The following is a 19,355-nucleotide window of genomic DNA, read 5'->3' on the forward strand; positions in this document are numbered from 1 at the left end:
TTTTTTTTTCTTGTCTTTTCTCATAGTCTCAGCACATAGTGGGGCCAGGTGCATATTCACTGAATCAAAGAAACATCATTTATCAAGGTCCTCAATTCATTTTCTCACTCACTGGCCCAATAATTATGAATTATCTGCAGCCTGTCGGGTACCGTGCTTGGGGACTGTAGTCATGCTCAGTGCCTCCACGTTGTTTATTAGCTGATCTGGGAAAGGAAGATTACATAGAAAAGCAGAATCATGATGAACTTTGATCCTTGAGGTGGGATTTTAAACTTTAGAAATGCCTGCTATCATTTAATGTCGAATCTGACCAGGCAGACTTGGTACCATTTCAGGTCAGGTAGAAATATGGCAGTAACTATTTTTCCTAACTGTTTGGGGCGCTGGGAGATGCTCAGTTGGCAGAATATTTGCTGTGCAAGCATGCGGATCTGAATTTGATCTCAGAAACCAACGTAAAAGCCAGGCTTGGCAGTAGTACCCGTAAGCTCAGTGCTGGGGAGGTTGAGGAAGGAGGATCCCTGGAACTTGCTAGCTAGCCAGTCTGGCCAAATTGGTGCCCCCTCCAAAAAGGTGGAGGAACAGTCGTGGGGGGATGACCCAGTGTCAGCTTCTGGCCTCCGTTTTTGTGTACAGCCACATGTGCACACACAAATACATGCATGCATGTGCACACACACACACACACACACATCCATGACTTTAAAAAGTATTTTTATTCTTTGAGAATTTTATTGTGTATATTTTTATCATTCCTTTCTCAACTCCTCCCAGATGTGCCACCAACCTTGGTCCCCCAACCTGGTGTCCTGTTTGCGCTACTCCTGGATTTGAAGCCATCCACTGGAACACAGTGACCTAACAGAGGCCACGTCTGTTTTAAAAACAAACAAACAAAAATCCCCAAATTGACTTTCCCTCCTCCAGAAGTTGTCAACTGTCCATAGGTCCTCAGTTAGGGGCGGAGCCTCAAAAACCCCTCTCAAGTCACTGCTGGAATGGGACTGGTTTGATCTTGTGCAGGTCTGTGCAGGCGACCACAGCTGATGTGAGCGCAGTCTCCTCTTGTCATGTCCAGAAGACACTGCTTTCCTCTGGTCCTTCTTGAATGTTGGCTCTCCCAAGATGATTTCCGAGATGGCTAGTGTGTGAGCGTTATATAGATGCCCCATCTGAGGCTCACAGCTTCATTGACACATAACTGTTTTTCAAAGTTTCAAAGAGGTATTACTCCTAAAGTCTTGTGGAGGCACGACAGTATTAGCAGGGGTCTTTTAAACACACCTGTTTTGAGAAGAAACAGATGTGCTTGGGTGGTGAGATGCTCCAGGAACTTCAGACAAACTCCGATAAGGCTTCAGAACTAAAGAACCTGGTCCCAGGGCAGAGAATGCCCCTCCTGGAGAGGAGAAAAAGAGTAGATGAGCATAAGGGTGGTTTGTTGGTAGCAAGATTTTGAGGTTGGCAGTTGGACTCAAAATTTTGTTAATAAGTCACTAGTGGCCCTAGGTGGAAACAGGACAAAACATGAGCTTGTGTTAGTATGAAGAAACATTTTGACTGACATTGTCTAATGAGGCTCATTCATTTTGTAAACTATGAGCCCTGTTCCTAGGCATAAGGGGCTTGGTAGTGAACAGAATAGACAAGGTTCCCGCTTATGTGGAATTTTCATTTCTTGAAGATGAAATCCCCCTCTAGGGTGGGTGAGAGAGCCTAGGCCACCTGTGTGGTCTGGGGTTCTGAGTGGCAGTTGGAGGTAAGGTTGGCCCACAGCTGTGGATATGGACACAGGAAAATCAAATTCCAAACTCCAGCAAACCATTGACCCATAACCAAGGAGTTGTGGAATAAGACTTAGATCCAGACTCAAGGGCAGAGTCTACTTGAGGTCTGGCAAGCATGGGCGGGGAAGCTGAGTCAAGGGTATTACAGAGACAGGAGGGGGAGCTAGAAGTGGGGACACAGCTAGTCAGAGATGGGGAGACCTTCCTAAGTCAATCCTGGTGTCCATGGGGTTGAAACCCCACAGTCAACTAGAAGAAGTTTCTAATCACTTTTATTGAACTTGAAAGTGATTATTAACAGTGGTTCAAATCAGTGGGATTTGTGTTTAGGTTACAGACTACTCAGGGTCATACCCAGGGATTTCCAGTCTCAGCATGTAATCTAGATGTGCCACTCAAGGCCAGTCTCTGAAACTTGGTTGATAGATATTTCCCCCAGTCTGAAGAGAGAAAAGCAGTACCATTCTGTCTTGCTAACTAATAGATGTAAAATGTAATACAGCGATGTTAATTTTTCTTAAGCGTTTGGCAAAAGAGGGGACAAAAGGAGCAGCTTTTGTCTTTGAACCCAAGTCTGAAAGGAAACTATTGCGTAAGAACAACACGTCATGGCTGGCATCGACATTTTCACTGTTTTAACTCGATTTACTCAAAACACACCTCATCATCCCACGAGCCACGAAACTGAGGCCCGGTTGTTGTAGTTTCCCTGGGACGAATCAATGTGGAGGAAATAACAAGTGTGTTTGTTCAGGTTATACTTTTGTTGTTCTTAGCATTTTAAGTAGAGGAAGGAAAACAGATATGGGAGGCTGGGATTGGCAGGGTCGGGTTCGAGGCTGGGTGTGGTGTGCTATGCACCTGTCATCTCAGCTCTTGGGAAGCGGAGGCAGGAAGAACATGAATTTGAGGCTAGCCTGGGCTACACAGGAAGACCCAGTCTCAGAGGGGTGGGGGGGAGAAACTGCCAAGCACACTGAATTTGTAAGGTTTGAGGACTGATGGCCCCTTGGGTAGAGGTGTTTGCTGCCAAGCCTAAAGACCTGAGTTCAACCCTTGGGACTCACGCGGTGGAAGGCTTTCCTCCGAACCTCCATACTTACACACAATGGAGAAATAAATAAATACAATGTAATAAAAATGGTTTTAAGCTGTAAGATTAATTTTAGTAAACAGTTGAGAGGGTGGCTCATCCAGGATTTTTAGTCATTTTCCCTTAAAGAAGGGGTCCTCAGATGTATCTTCAGTCATAGCCATAGAAGCCAGGCAGGGAAAATGGCCTGTGAGATCCCGGCATGCTCTTAAGGGAGTTAGTGTCATGTGTTTTAACTCTGCATGGAGCTTACATTTTAATTCTCTTTCCCACACCTTTCCTCTGAGCAGTGAAGGTTATCGCTCAGAAAAGTTTAAACCTGTTTTATGGTTCAAACTTTAAATAGCAGACTGTAAACAGTATTGAGCAGGGTACCCTGAGCATTACCGCTTGCTGGGCTCTGGTATTTCTAGGGATATAACAGGGATATTGTGGCCAAGTTTAAGAGTGATGCACACGAGGAAGGAACACAGGACACAATGGTAATTTGTGTTGTGGGGGGAGAGCTGAAGCCTTCCAAAGCAGCATCCTGACAGTACTGGGATTGGACTCCTTAAGTAGCTTGGAGGTTTGTTGGGCATAGGAGGGGCTTGAGGTCTCTGAGTACAGAGAGCGAAAACATTCCCATCATCCTTCTTTGTGAATGGCTTCTGGGTTAGAGGACTGTAGTGAGCTTTGGAGGGGGCAGAGGGTTCATGTGCAGTGTTTAATGTTTCTGAAAGAATGGGCATAACACTGCAGCTTGGTTCCCCCATGTGTCCTTGCCAGGCGGTGCCCCTGAATATAACCTTCTGCATACAATATGGTAGCCATTGTCTCTGGAAATGGGCCACACGGTTGTGGAACTGAGTCTTTACATCATTTCAAGTAAATGCAATATAAAAACACTTGACTCAGGTGTTAGAAGGTGTTTCATGAATATTTGAACTACTTGGATATATAAACTTACCCTTCCAACTGGAAGTTTTATTTTTATTTATTTGTTGGAGACAAGCTCATTCTCTGTAGTCCAGGCTGACCTGGAACTGTGTAGCATGAGCAGACCTTGAACACTTGACAATCCTCCTGCATTAGCCTCTTAAGTGCTGGGATTATAGGCATATGCCACCACCCCTGGTTCTCCAACTGTAAATTTTATGGTATTTAAATACAGATAAAAACTTTCTAGTGAAAATTGAGTGTCTCCTTGGTGATGTGCTGTATTGTAGGCTAGAGACCAGATTTCAAAGACTTGGTATTTAAAAAAAAGGTAAGATATAGTATATTTAAACTAAGAATTATATATTGATTATGTAGAAATCATCTTTTGGTTGTGTTGAGCTAAGTGTATATTATATAATGTGCATACATATAGATTATATATATATATAATTTAAGCTAATTTTATTAGCCTATTTTTCTTACTGTAGCAACCAGGGACTCTGAGATTATACCGTGACTTACTGTAGTTGTCTGGGACAGTGGTGGGGAATCAGTCCCATGTGGGGTCTGTCGGAGAACAGTGGAACTTTCTAGGGAAGTGTACCAGACTTCAAATGCTAGGAGCTCATTTCCCCCATTCAGTTAACATACTCTTCTATGTGGATGGGTTTGTGGCGACTGAGGGTTGGAAAATGGGTTTTAATGAGAGCAAGTTAATGGAGACGATAGCTTTGCTTGTGTGTAATCACAGTGATTTTCAAGTGCCTTTTTACCCCCTCACAAACCACTGATTCTCCCAGAACAAAGAAGCAGCGAGAGCATCAGCGCTTCTGTCTTTTGTGTTGGGTCGGCGTTTCTCCCAGCAGAACCTTGGTGACCGTCAGCGTGGATTTGGCTTGCTGGTAGTAAGAATATAATCTTACCAGAGGGGAATTCCATTGCTCAGAAGGAAATATGAGCCCCTTAACAGGTCCCATTTCAACCACCAGCTCCAAGCGATTTTAAGAGCCCCTCTGATTTTTTTTTGTCAAATGTTCCACACCTTCCTCTTCTGTATCTGGCAGTAGTTGGAGCCCAGAGTTGGGAAAGGCAGTAGAGCTTGATCTGTAGCCTGGTTGGTTTGCAGATTGGTTTCTGAAAAATGCAGAGAGAATTTCAACTTATTTTCTCTAACTGTGAGACCAGGTGAAATGCAGATGTTTGAGCTAGGTCCTGCCACAGACCTGTCAGGCTAAGAACAGCGCATTGCCCGAAACGAAAAGAGAAAATGCTCATAATACGAGGATGCCTAAGTGCTGTTGGAAAGTTTAACTCCCAGGAAGAGCTTAAGTGTTCGATGGCTTTTTCCTTGATAGAGTGTTCCACCTTAACAATGAGCAAATAAGTCTGAAATTCTTGAGTAAACCACTCTCGCCCTGTAGGGCTACTTTGTACAGACTCTTATTTACCAAGAGCTTAAACATGGTTGTAGGTAGGTACACTGTAGATGTGGGGGTTAGGAATGTTTGCTTTATCCAGAACAGTGTGGGTCATTCAAGGGGGGGTTTGATTGGTACTTCACATCAAGTTGGACCTGTGTCAGGTTGGTTCTGTGCTGGTTTTGGTGACCTGACTCCTGAGTGTTAGGAAGACGCAATGGAAGGAGTTCCAGCTTGGTGACGAACCCTAGCAGGTTCAGGGTTCCTAGTAGTTGAAAGGTTTTGTTGGTCTTGTGCTGGGGATTGAACCCAGGGCTTTGCGCATGCTGGCTAAGTGCTCTGTGGATCAGCCGTGTCTCCAGGCCCTGGAGTCTGGGATTTTATTGAAAAGTCAGCTGTGGAGCTGGAGCTACGTCAGTACTTAAGAGCACGTTGGTCTTTCAGAGGCCCTCAGTTCAGCCCCCAGCACCTACCCTGGGCTGTTCTGAGGCACCTGCAATTTCAACTTCAGGGTTTCCAGTGTCCTCCTCTGACCTCCACAGGCACTGCACTACCACTCATGTGTGTACCCACAGACAGACAGACAAACTCACACACACCAAAAACAGACAAACAAAAAAACCATAACTCTTGAAAAAAATCAAGGGTGTTTTTATCATCAGGCAGTGGTTCAGTGCAGAGAAGTGTGGACCTAATCACCAGTTACAAGGTTACTTTGGTCAGAAATGTATCCGAGTGGTCAACCTAGAGTACCAACAGCAGACTAAAGACATTTTTCTACCAAAGTCTATCTTAGCCAACCTGTGAGTTAACTGGTGTAATAGATGAGTGAGAGGTGACTTACAGGAATGTAGGTGACTAAGATGTAGCTATATCAGTGTGAAACACACCCCAACATGGGTGAAAACTCACAAAAAACGGCTTTTCTGGAGCTCTCTGTAACTGTGGTCAGTCTCTAGCATACCTCTCCTCCCTCCCAGCACTCACTATGGTAATTTCACTTTTGAGGGGGTCTTGTGCATCCTGGTAAGTGTCAGGAGCTGCTGGAGCCCTGTAAGTCTTAAGAGCCTCCTTCCTCAAAGAAAATAACCACACAGCACATAGACACATCTGTCTAAGCCCTGACAGCCATCTTGGGGACCATTCCCTCTGAAGACCAAACAGTCAGTGGCTTTCTAAGCTCTAAGCAACACGTCCAGTCTCTAGCACATGGTTCTCAACCTTCCTAATGCTGTGACCCTTTAATACAGGTCCTTATGTTGTGGTGACCTCAACCATATCCTTATATATACTTCATAACTGTAATTTTGCTACTGTTATGAATGTTACGTTATGTAGAAGTCTGTGTTTTCCAATGGTCTTAGGTGACCCCCAACCCCACCCCAATGGGGTCACAACCTACAGGTTGAGAACTGCTTCCAGGAGACATCTGAAGCCTGAGTGGGTAGAAGATAAGGGAGGACAGACCGAAGGAGAGTAAGCGCCTTTTCTTGCTGCTTCTCTGTTAACCTTGCCATGCTCCTGCCGCACATACCTCAAGGACAGAGAATGAGGTTCTGCACCAAACTTTAGAACCTGAGGCTGGCCAGGTTCCTTGGGTGGCCACTGGGGAAACAGGGACAGTGAGGAAAGAGAGGAACTTGTGTGGAGCAGTTGTTCATGTACAGATGGGGTGGTATGTCCCAGACACTCCCTGTATTACACTGGTCACCTGTTTTATGGCGAAAGACAGGACAGTGGTAATTCACTCAGGAGAGAGGACAGTTAGCACACACATTAATAAGCCTTCTAAAATCTGTTGTGAAACAAAATCATTTACCATGTGTCTTCATTAATTTTACTCGTTTCTGCCTTGATTTCAGACTGCAGTTCTCAGCCTTAACTGCACACAACAGAATCAAAGTCTAGGAGTGATAATATTAATATCTGGCTCACATCCCCACAGACTCTGATTTGCTTGGATACTGGGGTTTATTTGTTTAAGTAATTCTGTTGTGTAGCCAAGATTGAGAATACCGCATCAAAGATGTGTGTTTCCTAAATTGTTAACTGATCCTGAATCCCCAAGGTACATGTGAATCTAAGCATATTTTTCACATACCATTGAATAATAACAGTTTTAATGAAGACATGGGATCTCATATAAAATATTTAATTGGTCTTTAAAAAGCTATGAGTGTAGTACATGAGTTTCCTCATTATTTCAAGCTGTTAGTATTCTGCTAATTGGTGTTATCACACATGTACTTTTATGTTTCATTCTCATTTCAATTGCTCATTGTTCAGAATGGTATTAATACCAGTGTCATCTCCATAGTAATAATCACTTATCAGCAAGACTTGTTTCAATAATAAATCACTAGAAATCCAAACTCCAGTATCTCTCTAACCATGACCACAATGAGGAAGGTGCTGGCTGCCTCTTCCAATTGTGAATCCTTATGTCTAAGAGTCGGAAAATTCTGTAAATTTTGTTTCTGACAAGTACAGATGGAGAACTTTTTTTCTGAAAGTAGAAACACAAGCATGCCACACTCATGATTGGTTGTAAGGTAGTTTATGTTACCGTGATAAGGGGAGGGGCTATTCTAGATCCTTGTGGAGGGGGAGGCAAGTGGTCACAGGATTCTGCTTCCTCAGTTGGTACCTGCACATCAGATACCAGTGATTTCCCATTTGCAACACCAGGACAGGTTTAATTCTCCTCCTCCTCCTTTTTATTTAGTTTTGTTTTTCAAGACAAGGTTTCTCTGTGTAGTTTTGGTGCCTGTCCTGGATCTCACTCTGTAGACCAGGCTGGCCTCAAACTCACAGAGATCCCCCTGCCTCTGCCTCCCAAGTGCTGGGATTAAAGGCGTACGCCAGCACCGCCCGGCAAGTTTAATTCTTAAATTCTGCAGTAAGTGGGACTTTCTGTCACTTGTTATAACCAGACCTTGTATATACTGAGATCCTGTGATTGAAAAAGCCCAGAAATGCTGTATAAGGCTTATCTCTCTCTCTCTCTCTTTTTTTTTTTAGTAGCATGATATAGCAGTAAAGGCTGGGTCTTATTAGGCTGGTGTCTCAGGAACACTGGGATGTGGACTCACAATTTCTTTATTGCTTTTAAACACAATGTTAATTGGTTGCATTGCAAATTGTTTTGATAGTAAACATTTTCTAGAGACGTAAATCTTTTCTGACTTGATTTATGCTCATTTCTCTAGATACAATTTTCAGGGCTGTCCTCCATCCCCCTTCATTTCATTTCATATCTCAGCCCAGGGCAGCCCAGGAATCACCTGTCGGGTACAGAATAAGAGAGTTCTTCCTTTTGACCTGCGTAGTACTTGTCTGCTGGGGCTAGGGGTCAGTTAAGACTCCAGCTTCCCCTGGGGCTGCCTAGCCTGGGCCAGCAGCACAGCTCTACAAAATATGGGCTCTCGCTTAGTGTGGCTGACATTGGGATTAGAATGTAAACCTGTCCTCGCTCTGCTGCCTTATATTGAAAACCTTAAGTTTTTTGCTGGCCATAAGTAGCCCACTCAAGCTGTGGGTGTGGTATAAAGAGATGTCACAGGACTGAAAGTCTTTTTGGTTTTAAAAGCAGTCTAAGGTACTGCCCCCGCTCCAGCCTTTGCTACCAACTTGCTGGCATTGTGAGCTTGACTTCCAGGATGTAGCCATTAAAGGAAGGAGAAAGAACAGGGCTGCCAGTGGTGAATGGTGGGGTGTGACAGAGAAGAGAGCTGTGGGAGGAGAAGGAGGAGAGAGTTTAGGAAGCCACATGAAGCAGGTAGTGGGATCCATAGTTACTGCACTGGTATGTAAGCAGTCCGCAAGAGTCTGACCTTGGACTTACCCTCAGCCCAGGTTTTCAATGCCGTGAATCCCAGGGTAGCTCCCACACCAGTGGCACAGTGAGTGATTCACAGGGGCTATCGTGTGGCACATGCCTGGAAGGTCTTTTCTCATTTGTGGGACGAAATTGAGAAGCCTCTCTAATGGCGCCCCCGATACAAGTAAATAGCAACTCTCTCAGTTCATTACTTGTTAGCCCCAGGCAGGGACTGTGCAGATTGGCTAATTGTAATAGCCAAACCATTAAAAGGAATAGCATTAATGGAGGAGAAAGCAGCTAATATGGTAGCTGAACTTGGCCACTGTGTTGTACCCAGGGTACAGGCTGCTGCTGCTAACTTAAGTACCTGTTCGTTCTGCATCTGAAAGTAGCCGGGAAGAAAGAATTCAGTGACCCTCTTTGAAATGGTGGATCCAAAGCTCAGGGGCATCTCTGGGTAACTCCAACATCGAAACTTAATTTTCCCCTGCGGTAGCACTCAGTGGTTCTATATAAGTGAAAATACTCACCTTTCCTACAATGAACACGTGCTGCTGGCACACTATGAGTGCACACACATTTTTATGGCGTTTCCAGGAGCCATGCAACCAACTGCCAATCTCTTCTGTTCTCAGCTGCAAGCATTCGTGGCATCATAGCTGGGGCTAGGGCTGGGAATGGCATGAATTTAATTTTCCTGTCCAGGTCTGAAGCTTGTAACCTTGCTTGCGTGTGCATGATGCTGGGACCCAGCCAAATGAGCTAACCATCCGTGCATCCAGAGAGCTGGGCTGGCTCCATGGTCCTCCCTGGAAACCACAACCTGGCATTAAAAGGAATCCCAGCTTTAGCTGCTGCTTGCTATTCATGTCAGAAATATCTAAGAAATTCAGAAAAGTATTTTAAAAAAAAAGAAAGAGAGAGAGAAAGAAAGAAAGAAAAAAGAATTTCATGCCATCTCAGGAGTGGAAAGGATCTTAATTAAAATACTTTAAAATTAGAACAATAAAAGTATTTGAGTGTTTTTTTGGTTTTTGGTTTTTTAGCTTTGGTACCCTACTTCTAGGAGTTCCTGCTTTTAAACATTGTATCCAGTACAACCTTAGGGTCTAATTGATAGACAAGTGGGTGTAATTAATGTTCATGTTGTATTTGGGGCTGCTTCTACCTACACCGTTGTTAACAAGCTTTGACTTACCAGAGAGTATCAAAACAGCCTCTTGGAATTGTAAGCACTTGTGCGAGCCCCGTGCCGGGAGCCCGTTTTACAAAACCTCCCTGTCTCAGCTTCAGTCAGCTCTAGAGGAGCAACCCCACACGCGTGGGTGCTGGAGCTGTTGGCAGGTCCTTTCTCCCTACTACCCGGGTCTGCACTATGGGGTCCACCTCCTACGGATGTTGTTTCAGTTTGAATAAGTATCTTTCAAAGGCTTGGCCCCAGAGTGGCACTGCCGGGAGGTAAAATACCCTTTTAAGCGATGGGGACATAGGGACTGGACAGATGCCTCTGTGGTGAAGAGCAGTGGCTGTTCTAGAGGACCTGGGTTCGATTCTCAGCACACACATGGTGGCTCACAACCATCTGTATGCAGTTCCAATTCCATGGGATCTGATGTCCTCCACTGGCCTCTGTGAGCATCAGACATGCACATGAGGTAGAACACTCTCCCATAAAATTAAAAAAAAAAAATAAATAAATCTTTTGAGAGAGAGAGAAGAAAGGAGAGAAGAAGGGGAAGGGGAGATTGGAACTAGTGAGAGATCTTCAAACCACTGGGGACATGCCCTTGAAAGGGATAATGGGATAAATCAGTCTCTCCTTTTCTCTCCATTTGCTTCCCTGTCTTGAGTTAAGTGGTGTAAGATCTCCTGCTAGCATGTGTTGCCTTGCCACAGACCCAGAGCCAGACCAACAGACAAGGCCTGTTGATCACAGGCTGGAACCTCTCAAATTGAGGGCTAAGACGAGCCTTTCCTCTTCCTTTTTCATACATCGACTGTCTCAAGTACTTGGTACAGTGATGGAATGCTGACTGACACACAAGGAATCCCCCTTTCTCTCTTATAGTCACTCTCTGATACTGAAGGATCCCGTAAGACTTAAAGGGTCGGCCGGCCACTGACCACTCATGTCCTTGCTGACTTGCCTCCTCATTTAGCAGTGTCCATCTCCAGGCCCTTACAGGAGTCTCCTTTCCTGGACAATGTCCACTGTGATTTATGACGGCAGACTTACTCCTTCTGGCCTAAGATTTTCCAGCTGTATCAAGCCAGTGTTGACAGGGTCCTTTCCTCACTTTTTTTATTTTTTTAATCTCATCTGCATATTTGCACTCATTGTTCTTGAAGAATTGGAAAGAACTGAGTAAGAGAAATGGTTTCTTGTTGTTAAAGAAAACGTTAGAGATAAAGAGTAAGATATTTTTGCCCGGCAGTAGCCAAGATGAGATTTCTATACAGTGTAAAGCAATTAAACACACAAGCATTCTGGAGATGCTTCACTGCTCCTACTGATTGTCTCAAAGTAAACACACACCCCTGTATGAATTCTAATGGCTGCTCCTGTGCAGAGGCCATACGGGGACAAACAGACATGCATACTCTATTTTAGCCAAATTCATTTACTTACTGCTCATAAGATACATTGCAGGCTTAGGAAAGTGGGTAGCTAGGCTTTAACAGTTCTGTCGGATGAGCCACTGGTGTCCCCTGAGAACTGAGGACAGGTGCAAAGCAAGGAGCTATCCCAAGGACACTGCACTTGGCACAGCTGCAGCCTACCTCTTAGGGCCCCTCATCAGCTACAAAGCCATTGTTCATTGGCCGATGGTACCGAAGTGCAGTTTCTTGGTGTTCTTATTCGTTAGAAGCAGTTCAGTGGAGTGGAGTTAGACCAGCCTGCACCCACACCCCAGCTCTGCCACCTCCCAAGTTGATGACCAAACAAGTTGCTTAGTTAAGCCTTATAGTCTTCAGATCAGGTTCCCTACTGTGGACTGGAGGTGAGGAGGCCTTCCTGGCAGCCTTCTTGTGGGGTTGAAGTGAAACAACCCCATGAGAAGCACACAACTTCTCTTAATGGCTTCTGGATTTTTGAAGTGACTGTATTTTCCAGCTGTATTTGTATCCCGAGATGTATGTGTATGTATTCATGTCTTTATGGGTAGAATGATACGGCATTGTTTTTCTTTTAATTGTTGTTTTCTTTTGTTGCTATTGTTGATGATGGTTTGCAGCGCTGGGGCTTGAACCCAGGACCTTGTGTGTGTTAGGTAAACTCTACCACTGAGCTACACCCTTAGCCCCACCATGGAATATAAATTCTAGAAACCCAAGAACTTTTGAGTTGCTTAATTCATAATGCCATGCAAAGGCCTAGACTCACTGAACACTGAAGTACTTCTTAATGTTAGAGAGGGAAGCGTCTCAGTGATGCTTTAGTGCAAGGTATTGGTGAAATTATTAAGGCCATCCATGTAGTTAAAAGGGAGGTTTATTTTGTGGGGTAACTTACAAATGAAGGGATAGGTTGTAGAGTCTGGCAAAGGTATGGCGCAGTCTGGCAGTGTTCTCTTGAGAACACTGCTAGGTCTACCTCCAGTGTCCAGGATCCCAGAACCAAGAGAGACCTCTCCTCTCGATCCTGGGTCTTCCGCTTCCTTCCTCCGCCCCGCCTTGTGGGTGTGACCATTACCGAAGCCTCAATGGGGGTTGGAACTTCCAGGCCAATGCTGGGATGGCTACTCACTACAGCAAGGCTTGGTTACAGGGCTTATTACTAATATACTTTCCCCCTTTCCTTTATAACCTCACTGTGCAGAGACAATAAGTGTGGGTAAAGGAAGGTTGAAGGCAATGTGATTTAACTGTATCCATTTGACAGATGCAATGCATTGTCTTCTGATTTTAGGTTGAAACTGGTGTGTGGGTGGAGGTGAGGGCAAGGAGCCACCTGTTTTGTCCCTCTTCATAGACTTCCAGAGAAAATGGCACTCCTTCAGATTGGCAGAGCCTAGTTCCTGGGAAGAGCCCTGCTAGCTGAGTGTGTGGCTGTCCGGCACACCCTCTTCCTAGGGCAGCCTGGGCCATCAGGGTAACTTGGGGAGGAAACTTCAGAGACCAGGAATGTGCTTCCCACCCATGTTACTTTCCACAGGGAACTCCCATTTGTCTTCCCCGAGATACTGATATGAATCCTGCAAGCGAGTGTTAAAAACCAGACACTACTCGGGTTGTCAAATGGCTGTCCAGATAGATGTTTCTCATGGGAAGGGCCTGGTTGCCAAGAAGCACTTGGGCTCTTGGTTTTAGAAAAGTCTCCTGAACCCTTCCTGGGAGGAGAAGAAATCACCATAGCTTCACTTCTGCGTGTTCTTTTCGGCTTTACTACTCATGTGTATTTGGATATCTTTGATGATCGATCTTCTCTGAGCCCAGACTCTGGGGCATATAGTTTCTTTCTAAGGGACAGTCCAAAAATAATATCCATAGCTGCATGTGCTTATTTCTCAAGGTCTTTAAGTTTATCATACCGATTTTTGTGTTGGACAAAATAATGAATTTGTTTGTTTTTTTAAACAAGTGAAGAAATAGATGTGTGGGGAGTATGTTAGTTTAGGTTTTTATTTGCCTCTGTAATGCCAAATGCTTAGAGAATGGCGCAGATAGGATTTTATTTATCTATTTTTTAAAAAATAATGTAGAGATAATAGCTTGTTACTAAAAGCATGCCTATGAAAAGTGTATTTAGTGAAAGCCAACACCACCAATCTTGAATCATTTTGCAGCCAGTATAAAATACCCTGACAGAAAAGCAGCTTAACAGAGGGTTACTTTGGTTCACAGTTCCATGGAGAGTCCATCATGACAGGGAGATCATGGCAGCAGGAGGCTGAGGCAGCTGGTTCCGTCGTATCCACAGTGCAAAGAGTCCTTGTGCTTATCCTCCTTTCTCCTTTGTGTTTAGTCCAAGATCACAACCCAGGGAATGGTGCCGCCCACAGTAGGCTGGGCTTCCCACCTCAGTTACCCTAGTTACCCAGGTACTTCGGCCTCTTCTCCCAGTTGACTCCAGAGCTCATGGAGTTGCCATTAACCATCATATTGAGTATTCCTGCTTGTTTAGTAATCACGGAACATAGCTTGTCAGAGGAGGGGTTTGTTCTGTGCAATCTAGCATTCCCCCTAACTTTTAGAGACCCGGCTGTCTGATCTCTCTGCTGTTTATACATCTTATCTGCGTTGCAATGTTCATTGCTGTGGTGGGACAGTAGCAAGCAGGAAATGAGAGATGCCTGTGATGGCGTTCTTACCGTAACTCCGGGAAACAGTCACCGTTCGGTCCCGACTCTCCTCAGGACTTTCCACGCAGTCTTCAGAAACCAAATTGGAGATATAATCTTGGCATTTGCAGTGTTGTAGACGCAGTCTCTAGAAAGAGTTCCTCAATCAAAGACATCTAAGCTTTTTGAAATAACTCATTAACCATCTTTGCACAAGAACACTGGCTTTATTTGTGTTGTCCTTGATTCACAAAATGCTTTGTCTAACTCCCAGTGGTGGTGGCGGTGGAGGCGGGGGCGGCGGCAGTGGTGGCATGCACCTTTAATCCCAGCACTCAGGGAGGCAGAGCCAGGTGGATCTCTGAGTTCAAGGCCAGCCTGGTCTACAGAGGGAAATCCAGGACAGGCACGAAAACTACACAGAGAAACCTTGTCTGGAAAAACCAATAAATGAGTGAATTAATGCTTTGTTTATAGTTCCAAAAGGTATTTGATTAATAATAGGCTCTAACCCAACCCCTCAACCTTTTCCAATAATGGTGTAAGAACAAGTATGTGAATAGACCAGAGGGGTCCTCATAATTTACAGAGCTCTATATTGAATAATTCAGAAGAGGGAGATGCTCATGGTATTAATAATTCTGTGCTTTTGACCCTTCTAGAACATGTGGCCTGAGGGCAGGGCAGTGGAAGTGAAGATGTCATTTTTCTGTACAGGATGCGTGAGCCTTTTTCACATGGACGTTTCAAGTTCCCAGGTTAAAAATAAGCAGAATAAAATTGGTACCCTTCATTAGCCCTTCATGCTTTGGATGGCATTAAAGGGAGATATAAATAATTTCAAATTCAGTAAGTTGTTCTTATAGGAACATCCATTTGAAAAAGCTTTCTATAATGGTTAGTAAAACTTACATTTCAGCCCTTGCCTTCAACCTTCCGCTTTCCTTTGCCTTACGAAGTTCTTCTACCTTCTTCAGTCCTCATGGATATTACAGTTCCCATCAGAAATCACAGCACTTCCCTTTTGTCCAACTTGGCGAGGTAGGTTCTGTCTGCAAATTTGAGAGCAGCATCCCTCCCAACCCCGGCATCTAAGCAATAGCGCACCCACATCACAGCATGTTTAATCGCAGCATTGACTTCCATCCATGGCTTATTCTTTACAATAATGCATTAATATTACTGTCTATACAATTTAATTTAATTAGGGACATGTTTATAATCCTCTTGGGAAAAATCCTTAGTGCTCCCAGTATTAAAATAAAGTGCCTTTGGTTTTCATCTGGCTGGCAGTTTTCTTTAGAGGTGAATGGGCCAGCAGTTGCTACTCTAGACACCTTTTCTTTCGATGAAGGAGGATTAGCAGTGGTGAGAACAAAAGAAGCTACTTGATGAGGATGTTGGATGTGAGCTCCCTTTAAGCCCCTCTGTCTAGAGGTCTCTAACTGAGATAGCCCTGCCTAGTTTTTCTAGAGGCTGGTAGCTGCTAATGGGCCTGTATAGATATTAAGTGCATGCCTATAGTAAAGGAGTAAAAACTGAGTACTATGTAAGTCAGGCTGGAAGTTAGACAAAGTACATTAAGTCTTCAGTGTGGTGTTCCCGGATGTTTGTTCTGTTCTTCTCAGAAAAGAGCCCACATACCAGGTAACAGTCACTGGGGTCTCCGAAGGCCACTAAACCCAGCGATCCAGTAGGTAATCATTGCCACCCATGGGTTGCTCAAGGCCTGAAAAGCACAGCTGGCCCTTTTCACTTTGGTCAAAGTAGCTACTCCCCTGTGGTGGATGGGTGTGTTCACTGAACCTTTCACAAAGGGCTTCCTGATATCAGCTTAGTGTTTCCCAGTCACATTCCACAACCACTCAGGCTCTAGCTTGCTGCTGGTAGATCTCATCATACAAGAGGATGTCCCTATCTAACCCTACTGGACAGGAATTGTTGCACATGGTCCCAGGACCAGCACTGAAGCATGCCCCATCAGTTTAGTTGGGAGGCCAGCAACTCTGTAGAAATGGCCACTTACAAAGCAGCCACAGTACGCCAAAGGCACAGTGCAATGATAAAATAGCAGTCAGGAATATATGCACTATGAAGGTGACACCCAGCCAGACCCTGGTTGTAGGCTGATGGTCAATCTCCCACAATGCAAAGTAGAAACTTCGGTGGCAGGAGACTGGAATGAAGTGGTCTTCTCTCTTACAGACAAGCATGAGGTTCTTGTGAGTCTTTGCTTTGAGACAGAAGTCATATTATGAAACACCATTTTTTTCCCTCACCCTCATGTCATTCCATTTGAAGACCTGTTGACTGTACCAGGCTTCTCCATCAGTAGTCTCACTTATGTAAAAAACATAACAAAACAAAGCGATTTCTGGGAATGACGTTAACTATTGATATGCAGATGAGATTAGACTGGGGGCATGTTTGAGGAGGATAGAGAATTTATTAGATGACATCATGATAGTGTGCTTGAAATGCTCAAAAACTTACTTGCACCTGGGCTGGTGGAACCCTCTCCAGATTTAAGATGTGCTTCTCACATATGCAATTCTTGCCTCTCTTACCCCACACGGCCCCAAGGCAAACATGCAAACACCAAAAAGAGTAACTGTATGCTAGAATTGCTTGAAATAGTCAGTGTCGTGGGTTTTTGTTTTGTTTTGTTTTAAAGGGAAATTGGATGTTTTGTATCTTGAGACATCTTGGTTGATGTAGAAATCCAGTTTGGGTCTATGGGCCTGCCTTGGATTGAGAATTTACCAGGATCGTTCAATGATGCATGTTTAAACAGATACTCTTTTAGATGCCTTAGGCAAGGTATGGTGATTCCATCTGGAAACTATAACATGTATATTTTCATTTAAAATTGAAATTTAGCATCCTAACCACCAAACTTTCCAGGCTTTGAGCAGAAGAAAAGCTTGACTTTGGCTACAGAGCCAAGGGGACTGACTCCTGGCTTTCCCTTCCTTTGCCTTACTTATTTGATGAAATATACAGTATTAAAGACCTGTCTTTCCAAAATGTAAGGACCCTCTTTTGATTTTGTTTGTTTGTTTTTTTTAGGCAGTCTTATGTAGCCCAGGCTGGCCTTTCTGAACTTCTTGTATCTTCCTTTCAAGGGCTGGGATTATAAGTATGCGCACCTGGCCAAGTCCTCCTTGCCTCCCCTTAATCTAGAATTTGCTATTGCTCCTGAACTTCATTTTCATAGCAACTTACTGATCTTTCCTCCAAGTTTATTTTTGGACCTTGTATTTCTCACTTTTGTTTGTCCAGCTAAATCACGGGCACCATTGAAAGTTAGATTTCAAGGTGGACTGCAAGTCAGGCTGATTATTGGTATGTAGATTGGAGCTGCTCTTGCTGAACACAGTAGTTATTTTCAAGTTACTGTTATAACAACCTTCTCCGGTCACTCGGCCACTCGGTCACTCGGCCACTCAGCCACTCGGCCACTCGGTCACTCGGTTGGCTTTAATTGATCTAGCAAATGCTGGCTGTTTGAAGTTGAATGGTGGATCTGTTGTAGCCCCACGTGTCTCCTTGTCAGTTGACAAGTATCTTTAGTTATTGTCAAGTAGTTTTTTAAAGACCCCTGGAATGCTTCAAAGAGAAAGGAAATAATTGCTTGTGACAGGGAGGAAGAAGGGGCAAAGGGATGCTTGCTCATGTAGATTTGGAAGGAAAGACATTGGCTCTTTGGGGCTGTGGTTTGGGTATAGTGAGATAGTGATAGAAAATGTAATGAGATCATCTGGGGCTATAGCTCAGTTGGTGAAGCAGTTGATGGGCATGTATGAAGCTCTGAGTTCAGTCCCCAGCACTGAAAAACCAGGCATGGTCACACATGTATGTAATCTTAGCACTCAGAAGATGGAAGCGGGAAGATCAGGATTTGGAGGCCAGCCTGGGCTACAGGAGACCATTTCTCAGAAAAGAAGACCAAAAACAAATCTGGATCTTAGTCTTTGGATTTGGAAGTCATCATTTTCCTGCTTACTGGGATAGCTCACTCTTGCTGGACTCAAGTATATAATCATACTTTGATTAGAAGCTGGGGCCGTTGCCAGAGAAGAGGAAGCATGGTTTGAATGCATTGGTGACATTCCGTATGTGACGTGGGAAAATAATGTTGGGGAGTTGCTGTGAAAAACGACCCTTAGAACTCTTGCTTTCACTTCCTCACCCTGCCCCTCCTTATTCTGGGAACAAACCCCCGGTGTGGCACCTGTTGACCTGAGTCCCCAAACCCAGCTTTTAACCTTTCCAGTGTTTCTGTTTGCTTGCTTTGTTTTTAAAATCAAAAATAGAAGGTATTTAAAAGGTGGCATTACTTGAGGGCCTGTCTAATCTGATGCCAGTGGGCTGTATATATCCCAGGGTAACTATGTGTGTGGCTCAACACAGTCGTGTATGACAGGACCATGTTGTGACTTCAGAAGGTTGGACACCTTTGGTAGGGATCTCTGGGCAGGCCGATGTCCCACATGCCCCTCCTGCCTTTTGCTCAGAGTTTCACACCTCCATTGCAACATTTCATTTTGTCTTCTCCCTCCCCTTTTCCTAACAGCAGGAACGGATTTCATACACACCTCCGGAGAGTCCAGTGGCAAGCTACGGTTCCTCGACTCCACTTCATGTTCCAGTGCCTCGAGCGCTCAGGATGGAGGAAGACTCGATCCACCTGCCGGCGCACCTGCGTGAGTGTTTGCCTTCGAGGTGACGGGGTTGGGAAGGGGAAGAGCTGACAAGAGTGCTGCGCCAGGTGGATCCCAAGGAGAAGCTCTGGGCCTGAGATGGTGTTCATGGGACTTGGCCAGCTGTCCTGGAATCTTTGACCCTCGCCTCATAAAGGCTTTGAGAAGTTTGAGATTCTTGTCCCTAATTTCTTAATATTTTCAATCGTATCTGATAGGGACATGGCAGGGGGGAAAAGCTAGAAATACCTAACATATGACAGAGTTAATGTAATCTAGGAGGCCAAATGAGTTGTTTTTTTTTTCCCTCGAAGTTTTTATCTTT

At 44.5% G+C, this 19,355-nt stretch overlaps 1 protein-coding gene across 1 annotated transcript in view; it reads left to right on the forward strand.

Moving 5' to 3' along the window:
- Etv6 (ETS variant transcription factor 6) overlaps positions 1-19,355 on the forward strand; it is a 236,758-nt gene that overhangs the window by 81,989 nt on the left and 135,414 nt on the right. The window contains 1 exon segment of the mRNA XM_036182748.1: positions 18,904-19,033. Within this exon segment, the coding sequence (XP_036038641.1) occupies positions 18,904-19,033 (130 nt within the window).

Source organism: Onychomys torridus, chromosome 3 (genome assembly GCF_903995425.1).
Source record: "Onychomys torridus chromosome 3, mOncTor1.1, whole genome shotgun sequence".
NCBI lineage: Eukaryota > Metazoa > Chordata > Mammalia > Rodentia > Cricetidae > Onychomys > Onychomys torridus.